General features: G+C 43.6%; 1 protein-coding gene across 1 annotated transcript; it reads left to right on the top strand.

Moving 5' to 3' along the window:
* The first annotated feature begins 7,214 nt into the window (after nucleotides 1-7,214).
* On the top strand, nucleotides 7,215-10,952 carry LOC139984493 (uncharacterized). Its single transcript, XM_071998405.1, has 4 exons — nucleotides 7,215-7,349; nucleotides 7,484-7,630; nucleotides 7,720-7,799; nucleotides 10,445-10,952. The coding sequence occupies exons 1-4, from the start codon at nucleotides 7,215-7,217 to the stop codon at nucleotides 10,578-10,580; spliced, it is 498 nt and encodes a 165-aa protein (XP_071854506.1). The 3' UTR covers nucleotides 10,581-10,952.
* Nucleotides 10,953-11,409: the final 457 nt, after the last annotated feature.

The following is an 11,409-nucleotide window of genomic DNA, read 5'->3' as shown; positions in this document are numbered from 1 at the left end:
CAAGACCCGAGTCTGGGACACAGTTAAAGTCTCCGACCATGACACATGGTGCACTACCAGGAACAAAGGAAGGCAGCGTGTTAAAAAATTCTCGTCTAGCAGAAGGCCGATTGGGAGCATACACATTGCAGAGGGAGATGTTACCCTGTGGATACTTGAAAAGAATGCAAACCAATCGGCCCTCGTGATCCGTCTCCACCCTAGTGGCACAACCCGCCTGACGAGGTGACAGAAGGATGACAGTGCCACAGGATGAAGACGAACCAAACGAAGCATGCAGCCCACCACCCCACTCATAAGCCCATAGAGGGACATCTTCTTCCAAAATATGTGTTTCTTGCAGGCAAACGCAGTCGACCTCCATTGAAATACAATATTGGAAAATGCGACTGCGCTTGCGATGATCCCTCATGCCATTCACGTTCAAAGTGGCAACTGAAAATGTATGGGCCATGAGAGGGCAATGGGGCAAAACTACGCCGACGACGATTCTGTAAGCTTCAAGCGCGCTCTAGACGACATATCGTCGTCCGAGTCGTCACTTGAGGCCGACCTTTTTAGAGAGGGTTCCCCCATCTCGTCGTACCAGCTCGTCCCAGTGGCACGTTTTGGCTCGACGATCACCGAGCCCCCGGAGTCGCTGTCAGACAGAGCCTCCGGAGACCCGATGACCACCGAGTCCCCGGAGTCGCCGTCGGACAGAACCTCCGGAGAATCGATGACCACCGATTCTCCGTCAGACAAAGCCTCCGGATCTGGCGATACCGGCGGCGGACTGGGGACGGAACTGGACGAGTTGATGGGGGAAGCTGGTGGAGACTTTCTCGGTGCGGGCACGGGGTTGGGGTCTGCAACGACGGGGGAGGGTGAACCAGGTGCAGGGGAGGGTAAAATCCCACCAGATTCCCCCTCCTCTCGTGAAGTACTAGGTGCGTCGGAACTTGACTTACCCCCACTCTTAGTCCTAGAGACATAAGAGGAGGGACAAGCTCGAAAGACATGTCCCTCCTTCCCACATAGTGAACACACAACCTCGTTTGGGCAAGCGGTACTATCATGCCCAAGACGAAGGCAGCGCCCACATTTCTTGTTTGGGCAGCCCTTGGCTTCGTGCCCGGTCTCCCCACACCTGAAGCAGGTACGGGGCTGACCGGGATACCGCACGTGGGCTTTGTGCCCTGCTATAAACAGGAAGGAGGGAATGTCCTGTTTCAGGTCGATCCGAACCTGTCGGTGCCCGTTCAACACCCCAGGGGCTTGTGCATAGGAGCACATTTTGGCAGCCTTGACAGCCCCGAACCGACCCAAAACCGTTACGACAAGTTCCTGCCGCACCTCTAGTCCTACGTGGATGATAGTTACCCATACGGATCGCTCGTATGGAGTAACTGTCATCCCCTCGACGTTACTCAGCAACGTGACCCCTTTCTGACGGGCCACGTCACTGGTAAAACGTAAATCGTACGTATTACGACCCTGGAGAGCTTGCAAAGCATCAACCTCTCCAGGCACAACAACACCCTTGCTCTTCAAAATACTAAAAACTTGCACCGGTGGAACAGCTTGTTCACCGGTGAACGACAACTTAACTATCCGAGAATCACGGCGCGATGCCATGATACCGAAGGTGGCTAGGCCACAGGGGAGTAACACAAAACAAACAAAAGACCGGATAGTGAAACAACAAACGATATACGAACTGAGGAAAACACACGAACACAAGCTATCACACCCGCCTGGCGGGAAGTATAGCACAGCACAGTACAAAAACAGCTGTAACAGATGAAGAGCGAGAGCGAAAAACACGTCCGCACTCCACGAAAGCCAACTGCCAACTCTGCCAACTGCCAACCAATATAAAACTTGTATTCATGTGTCAGAACAATGCACTAGAACTTTCCACAATGGCTTCATTTTTGGCATCTCTGGTTGACACATTTGGTATAATAGAAACCCTAGCCATTAAATGGGTTTCAGAAATTTCAGTGCATTGTTGGAAATATCATTTGTACTTGTCTTTTTTTCAATGCCAGCTGTCTAATCATTATGCATATTTGAAAGAATAAATATATACCTTGTTTGTGTCCAATGTAGAAAAGTGCGCCATCCTTGATAGTGAAATTCCGACAAGTTTCTTCTGAATTCTTTCTTCTGATCACCGCTAAGTCCCTCAGGATATGCTTGATTCAAGCAGTAATCAAATAAATAATCAGCAAATCTATCACTTCCTTCAGTCTCCATGGTATAAATTGAAAAATTGTGATGACCAGGGCATTTGGGTCCACTCTATATACCCAACATTCCCACACCATATCAATCAGGACTATCTGTGGAACAGTATGTATAATTGGCTTCAGTGCAGCAATCCCTTTCATGTTCACCCTCATAAGCCATGAATTAAGATAATCGATTGAGCTTCACCACAGCTCATAATCAATAATCAATAAGTCAACCCCTTCCCAATAAACATGGAATCCTCCTGTGGAACCATCAGACCAACACAATGAAATAGTTTGAATTTACAATGATTATACTTGACTACATCAGTAACATCAGAGCTAGTCCCATTCCATTCATGGCACTGCATTCATGGCCTAACCCTAATTAGGACCAGAGGACGACCGGGACCTAAAAATGGACGACCGGGACCTACGACCCAAAACAAACTTTTTTTCTCGTCAGTCCCACCCCCGGGAGTCAAAAAGAAATGTTGCCCCCATGAATTTTTTTTTTATTCATAGAGATGCGGCTGGACGAGTACAGTGACCCAAAGTGACCATAAAAATAGCTAACGTTATATGTATGTAAGTCCCGGTCGTCCATTTCTAGGTCCCGAGTGTCCATTTTTGGGGGTGGAACTGATGTGATAGGTCACCCCCTCAAAGCTTGGGTCTTTTTATTACAGCCAAAAAATGCAGTTGACTGTGTATACTACCTTACTGTTTCATTTTTGAAAATGACCACCCCTAGGGTTAAGGTCGAAAATCGTAAACTTTGACCTTTGACCTCCAAATTTCTCGTGGATGTTAAGGGGGAATAGGGCACTGACATATGCAAAGGGCAAGTATATGTCACTTCCGGTTCATGTGTTATAGGGGGTCAAAGGTGAAAAATGTCGTTCCTTCCAAAAAAGGTCAAAAATCGTGAGAGTTACCGATTTCCACGAAAATTGCAACGATGACCTGTGAGGTCATGAGGTCATCGGGTCAATCACAGGTGAAAAATGTAGTTCACTTTTTTTTTTTATTGGATATCATAAGTCGGACCACCGAAAGTGGTCAAAAAGGTTTTTTTTTACCTAAGGTCATACCAATCCAAGATGGCTGCCACTCAAAGTTAAGCCCAACCCCTAGGGTTAGCTACGGTTAGCTTGGGGTTAGCATATTCGACTCCTGTGTGTACACGATATAGTTTTTCGGGACAGAAATTGCTGTCGTGATGTAACTCGATGCGTACTATCACGTGATTATCTTAAACTTTACTTTCTGAATGAGGGCGCTTTAAAGTTTTACCTAGGGGTCCGTTTTTTAGACGGGAGGAATGAGCTATCGACCTGTAACTCACACCGAAGACTTATCACTTGAGTCTGTGCAAAATAAGTTCCGCTTTTGACCTTTTTTTATTCTGACCGGAAGTGACGTCACAAAACACATTATCATCGATTTTTACAAAACTAGATAATCGATTACCTTTTAAATAGCAGCAAAAATATATCGCGACATGTTGTATCGATTCTGTGAATTTAACACATTTTCAGGAATGTTTGACAAAATGGCGGATATTAATAAGAAAATAAATATTAATCATATTTAACAAAAGTATAAAAAATAATGAAAGACCGGAATTAGATTAAACGATGTTTATATAATCTCTAATTATTAGTTTTAACTAAATCTGAAACTTCAAGCAAATTGGGTGAATTTGAATTTTTCACAGAAAATAGCGCCACCACCGGATGACGTCAGAAAATAAAAATCGCGCGAAATACATGAAAATATTGTTCCCGATAGTTTCGGACATGCTGAGTCCATTCGTGCTATTTTGGGAACGATCGAATGTTCCGTTGTTGAGATATGGGTAGAGATGAGTCGAAAAGTGGGTCGATGTGCTACATCAAAACCGGGGATCCGGTGGAAACGGGACATCCGGTGATAATAGGTCACACATAGGGCTATCCATCGATTATAACTTTGGGTAATTTCCATTTGACCTAAGGTGGTAAAAAAGATACTCAAAAGTTGACGTCGGCGCTGGCGTCCTTGTTTAGGGTTATCATAGCTACCACCGGTGAAAAACACCTATTTTTCGGGGGGGTGTCCAAAACGTATAGACTATACCCCCTTCCCGAAGATTAATGCTACCGTATGAGTTGTCAACACGTAGCTACGACTCTCGTCTCCCACATAACAAAAATTCAGCCCAGTCACATACCCTGAGTGGTACTTTTTGAAACTTTTCAAGACAAAAACAGCTATTTTTGGCGCAAATGGAAATTATATAGACAAAAACCTTTTTCCGGTCAGATAATTACACGAACTTAGTGTATGACAATGACAAGGGTGTGTCTTCTACTCCACGTCCAAATTTCATGTCGATGGGTACTTCAGAGAGGAAAGAAGGGGCGGTTGACAAGAGGGAGTTTTCCAACTTTTGCACGTATGAAGAACACGTATTTCTATCGGGTCCTTTGGGACCACGTATCTCCCGAACGGAAGCAGATATGGACGTGCAAGTTGCAGATTTGGGCTCCTGGGCATCCATTACTTCCTGTCACGTAATTTTGACGAAATCCATTTTTTGGACAAGTTACGGTTTTTTGGGGTGAAAAGAATTTTTGACGCAAAGACGGGCAATGTGTATCTTTTCTGATTGTTCTCGACACGCTGATCACGAATCTGAAGTTTATTTTGGAATTAGGTGTTGTGTTGGGGCGTGAAGGGCAAAAAAACCATTGGGAGGGGGGCAGGAGCAAACACAAAACGTTATTATATCATTTTTAAAAGAGCCTCTAAAATATGTTTTTTATAACGATAAATGTGGTGCTATAAAATCGTCGGCATAACGTTTTCTATGAGATATTAATGTTATATTAATGTTTGAACGAAAATTTCTTTTTAAATAATAGCCTGATCACGAATCTCAAGTTTATTTTGGAATTGGGTGTTGATTGTTAATATTGAATTTCTTCTAAAGCAAATTTACACTTTGTTGGACTGATCGGAATTAAGTCCATTCTAGACTACCGTTGTCGCAAAAGTGTCTATAGGTAATGAAAACGTCCTCTCGTAAAAAAAATCATTTACGAAAGGTTTATCGTTACATTCAACTTAAATTAAGAAATGAGTGTTAGGTTAAAGGTTATGCTTAGGATTAAGGTTCGCTGCCTAACACACGAGGTCGTTGACCTGTAACGTCTTCAACTGACAACGCTAAGTTCCAAGTGTTTATATCTTCGGAGCATTTTAAGAGCCATTTGGCTTAAATCACCGTTTACATATTAGCATTTCAGCTTTGAATAAAATTATCTGCCGTAATGAACACAGAGATATTCTGATGGAATCATTCCATATTTCTATCAAAATTCTTTTACACAGAATGTCCGATTCATCGAAGCGAACCCCATGGAGACCTACCCCAAGCAATGCCCTACCTGCCTTGTGGCTTACACAAAACTGCCACGGCACTGAGGCAGGTGCACAAGGTGAAGCGGAGACGCCGAGTGATGGCGAAGATGGCCCAGGAGGAAAAAGAGGGCCGCCAATACAAGGCCCAATCCGGATTGCGCCAGTGTCCAGTCTGCCTGGAGCACCGGGGAGACGTCAGGAAGCACCTGTACAGGGTGCACGCTGACAAGTCAAAGAAAGGAAGAGGATCATGAGGATAATGAATGACCTGCCCGTGACCTCTTCATCCGAGTCTGATGAAGAGGTGAACCTGACCACCCGTACCAAAAGACAAGTGAAAAAGAGACCATGAAGATGTCATGGCATCTTCGTCGTCGGAGGAGACCCAGGAGGAGGATCCGATGCAGGAGGAGGAGTTCCAGGAGGAGGAGTTCCAGGAGGAGGAGCAGGTGGAAGAGCAGGAGGAGTAGGAAGAGAGGGAGGAGATGGAGCAGGAGGAGCAGGAAGAGAGGGAGCAGGAAGAGGAGGAGGTGGAGGAGCAGCAGAGGAAAGAGTTAGTACGCGCCCATACAACCGCGTACAGAAAATGGCTCCGGGGTCGAGAAGGCGGGTCTCTCGACAACGGGAACTCCGCGGAACACGCTAGAAAGATCCGCCGGATGGACAGTTACGTGGACGGGACCATCGCTCAATTCCGTTGAAGGTCGCAAATTAATTTAATATTCACACAGATGCCCAAGGACAGAGCACAGCAGCCGGGGACCGTGGCTGCATACATTTTTGCATACATCAAATTCTTAAAGTGGTTGCGCCTCGAGAAGGTATTGACAGATGAGCAATTTCAACGAGTCGGAGACTTGCCTCTCTGGAATAAAGTCATCCGTGTACAAAGAAAGGAAACAGAGAGGGAGGAAGATGGAGGCAGAGGCCGGCGAGTTGTTGATAGACAGCGCAGACATCGAGGTAAGTAATACTACAGGGGGAAATATGATTTGGATTCTTTTCTGTCTCTAGAGGTGGACAACTGCTTCCCTAAAAGTTAATTGTATTTTGATATCATTTACGTCGATGTCTTCTTTCTCTCACAATCGATTGCAAATTGATTTTATTCATATTTCACCATTCTCTGTTTTATTTGACAGACATTTAACAGTTCTGCATACAGAAAAGCACTCCAAAAAGAATTGCGGCGGTGCGACAGGGATGGCAATATCGACCGAACCACACATGATGAGAATAGGAACTACCTCATGCTTGAGGTAGTGTTGGGTAATAGACAGAGGGCCTCGGCTGTAGCCAACATGACCGTCGGCAACTTTATGAAGGCCAGAAGGCAGAGAAACAAGGAGGAGAGGACATGTGGACGATGCTCGTGTCAGACCACAAGACGGCCACAACGTACGGGGCGGCAACCCTGGCCCTAAACCGGGAACTTGTCATGGACCTCACAAGGTAAAACCCTGTCTTATTGTAGTATGTTATTGGCACCACATTTGCTAGTTTCGTAACAAAGTGATAACCGTAACTTTTTTTTCAATTTCCCACAGAGGCAGAATCCCCTAAAATAAGTGGGAAGTGGTCGATGGACCCATGTGGGTCAAATACGACTCTGGCAAACCAATCACCTCAAAGCGGGTCACCAGATGTATAAGTGCGTGCTGGACGAACGCCGGTTTCACGTCAACGATCTCGACGACGTTGCTGAGAAAAACAATCGTGTCCAAGGTAAGACAACGAACTTAGCTTCGCAGTGAACGATACATCTCGATATATAGAGAAAAAGATCGTGTTTTTTTATATCTGTTAGCGTTAACATTCTAAACCGGTGTAAATGACTTTATACGTTTTACATTTTTCAGTGCTTCGAAGAACAACCGCATGATCTACCTACTCTGGCATCCCACATGACACATACAGAAAAGGTGCAGCAAAAGTACTATCTGGATAGCAAGAAGAGACAGAACGCTGTGGACACTGCTGATGTCATTAGGAGCGTGACCCAGAAGGTACGAGTTATACAATAGGATTTCGTTTTGAACCATACAGAAGGTAATCAAACGTGTAAAGGTTTTTTTTTCCTTTTCTAATCATACAGAGCAAGACGCCGACATACAGGTCCTGGGCCGAGTGGGGAAGAGTTTCGGGGAGCAGCAGCCAGGGAAAAAAAATGAACAGGTAAATAACCCTTCATTAGAAACTGCAGTAAGGAAGAGGAATCGGATGTCTGATTATCTGGGTTTTTTTCTTCTGTTTTTGGTTCCTTGCTAAAAGCAAAGGAACCTATGTATTCAGGTTGGCGTGTGTGTGTGTGTGTATGTATGTGTGTGTGTGTGTGTGACGCTTTAGCTTGTATGCACGATAACTCAACAAGGGATTGACTGATCATGATCAAACTTGGTGGGTGGGTGGCCCATAGTGAATAGATGAACCCTATTGTTTTTGGTGCCCACAAAGGTCACCAAAGGTCAGTTATGGTCCAAAAACCTAAAATACTAAAACTGCAATAACTCCCAATGCCAATGTGCGACAAGGTTGATATTTTGGGACAAGTTGTGAACTGGTTAGGGGAACATTTTGAAACTTAACGGTCAAGTGATCTGAGGTCACCAAAGGTCAATTAATGTTAAAAAAGTAGTATTTTTGCGATAACTTGAGAACGAATTGTCCGTTAGGGTTGGGAGTTGCTTCAGTGTAATGCAATTGTCGACCCACATCTGGGTGACCCTTGACCTCAATTTGACCTCTGGTGACCTTTTCATGTTTTGGGGATTTTTACAGTTTCGATGCTATTTTCAGATGTCAAAGGTACCTTCCGATCATAACTATCGATAGGTTGACCCCCGTGTGACCTTTGTGTGCGAACTTATATGGGGTCAAAGTTTTCGGTCGGAGTTAGGATGGCTGTACAGACTTGTCGTGTTGATTTTTGGAATCAGCAGATCAAGCTACATTTGAAACCAAGGTCAAAGGTCACATTAGAAAAAATGTGCTTAGTTTGAGAGAAAACGGGCGAAAAAGAAAATGTTTGGTTTTGATGGTAGATTTGGATATCAAAGGTACCTTCCGATCAAAAATGTCAATGGGTTGACACCCGGGTGACCTTTGTGTGTAAAGTTATACAAGGTCAAAGTAAATTTTCAGACATTTAATGCAATAACTCCCAGTGCCAAGGTGTAACAAGGTTGATATTTTGGGACAAGTTGCAAATGGTATAGAGGAATATTTTCAAACTTAACGGTCATGTGATCCGAGGTCATGAAAGGTCAATTAATGTTAAAAAACTATTATTTTGGGTGAGAAAATGGGCAAAGAAAAAATGTTTGAATTTTTACAGTTTTGATGCTATATTCACGTCTCACCAATCAAAAATGTCAATAGGTTTACCCCAGGTGACCTTTGTGTGTGAAGTTATATGAGGTCAAAGTAAATTTTCAGACATTTAGTGCAATAATTCCCAGTTCCAAGGTGTGACACGGTTGATATTTTGGGACAAGTTGCAAATGGTATAGGGGAATATTTTCAAACTTAACGGTCATGTGATCCGAGGTCACCAAAGATCAATTAATGATAAAAAACTAGTATTTTTGCGATAACTTGAGAACGAATTGTCCGTTAGGGTTGGGAGTTGCTTCAATTTATTCCAATTGTCGACCCGCATCTGGGTGACCCTTGACCTCAATTTGACCTCTGGTGACCTTTTCATGTTTTGGGGATTTTCACAGTTTCGATGCTATTTTCAGATGTCAAAGGTACCTTCTGATCATAAATGTCAATGGGTTGACCCCCGTATGACCTTCGTGTGCGGAGTTATACGAGGTCAAAGTTAATTTTCAGACATTTAATGCAATAACTCTCAGTTCCAAGGTGTGACATGGTTGATATTTTGGGACAAGTTGCAAATGGTATAGGGGAATATTTTCAAACTTAACGGTCATGTGATCCGAGGTCACCAAAGGTCAATTAATGATAAAAAACTAGTATTTTTGTGATAACTTGAGAACGAACTGTCCGTTAAGGTTGGGAGTTGCTTCAATGTAATCCAGTTGTCGACCCGCATCTGGGTGACCCTTGACCTCAACTTGACCTCTGGTGACCTTTTCATGTTTTGAGGATTTTTACAGTTTCGATGCTATTTTCAGATGTCAAAGGTACCTTCCGATCATAAATGTCAATAGGTTGACCCCCGTATGACCTTCGTGTGCGAAGTTATGCGAGGTCAAGTTAAAAAATATTAATGAGGTCACAGGTCAAACGTGAAAAACTCCCAAGTTGCAATAACTTGGCTACTATTTATTTGAATTTTGGTAAACTTGGTATGATGATATTGGTAGATAGTCTCCACACACTGATGTGTGTTGCAATTGATATCATGCATGTTTATAAGGGGGGGAGGGCTAGCATTATTTCGTTATGAAAAGTTTGTTTGCACAATAACTCAACAAGGGAATGACCAATCATTACCATACTTGGTGAGTGGGTGGCCCATAGTAAGTAGATTAACCCTGTTGATTTTGGTGCTGATATCATGAATATTAATGAGGTCATGGGGTCAAACGTGAAATACTCCAAATTGCATTTATTTGGCTACTATTACTAGTCGGAATTTCGTCAAACTTGGTATGACGATAATGGTAGATAGTCTTCACACACTGATGAGTGTTGCAATTGATATCAGGGCTTAGCATTACTTTGGCAACAAAGTTTGTGAGCATAAATTACTGTTGTTGTTTTAGGGCTTTGTTAGAAATTTCCCTATGAATGGAACTAATGAACAGCAGCAAGGAACCATGAAATGTTTTCATTCTGGTTCTTTCTTGCAGGAGAGCGACAACCAATCGACACACTCAGACGGGACCACGAGCACCAAGAGCCAGATGTGGACGGGCATCCGACATAGTACACGACTTCGACAGGATACATCATGGACCGACAACGACGAGTTGCTTTTGCGACTAATTTTTTGGACCTATTTCACTGAGCAAAGGACACCGACGACACAAGTTAAGGAGGCACTGGACCAACACCCGACGACCAAGCACACGCTCCTTAACAAGCTGACGCTGGAACAAATTACACTTAAATTGCAGTATAGAATTTCTAAGCTAATCGCTCGTAACTGATTTCTTTTTTTGAGGTTCCGGGTGGGGGGGGGTGACGGGAGGGGAGTTGCAGTTTTCACATTACTCGAGTTATTTGTTTTATAATAAAACCAACAATCACATTATTCCTGTCTCTGTCTACTTTATTCTGTTCAAGTGGACACTCGGGATCTCGGCATGTTCTCTTACAAAACCCAAACAATCTGACCAGGACCGTTGCAAACATACAAGTTTCATTCAATTGTGGAAATTAAAACGCCCAACGGCCGATGCCCGGAAACGATGCGACTTTTCTGCCAACCGCAGTTGCGATAGTTACGCTCCTATTTTTAAAAATCGGCTGATAACCTATATGATAACAACATTATCGGTGAAAAACACCTAGTTTTGGGTGGACCTCAAAAAAGTATAGACTATGCCCCCTTCCCGAAGATTAATGCTACCGTATGAGTCAACACGTAGCTACGACTCTCGTCTCCCACATAACAAAAATTCAGCCCCGTCACATACCCTCAGTGGAAAGGATGGGGTATAGAAAAGAGGTACTTTTTTAACTTTTCAAGACAAAAACACCTATTTTTGGCGCAAACAGAAATCATATAGACAACAAGAGCCCAAGGGCACTGTGGTTCCTTGCGTAGGGGTGTATGACAATACACATAATATTATCAAGCAAGATTGGGCTC

Source organism: Apostichopus japonicus, chromosome 17 (genome assembly GCF_037975245.1).
Source record: "Apostichopus japonicus isolate 1M-3 chromosome 17, ASM3797524v1, whole genome shotgun sequence".
NCBI classification, from domain to species: domain Eukaryota; kingdom Metazoa; phylum Echinodermata; class Holothuroidea; order Aspidochirotida; family Stichopodidae; genus Apostichopus; species Apostichopus japonicus.
This window is presented reverse-complemented; position numbering and strand designations above follow the sequence as displayed.

Bases quoted from the DNA above. Each gene is read 5' to 3' on its own strand.
- LOC139984493 (XM_071998405.1), top strand. From the start codon at position 7,215: ATGTGGGTCAAATACGACTCTGGCAAACCAATCACCTCAAAGCGGGTC. The intron at 7,350-7,483 runs GTAAGACAACGA...TACATTTTTCAG, and splicing joins GAAAAACAATCGTGTCCAAG to TGCTTCGAAGAACAACCGCA. The intron at 7,800-10,444 runs GTAAATAACCCT...TCTTTCTTGCAG, and splicing joins CAGGGAAAAAAAATGAACAG to GAGAGCGACAACCAATCGAC.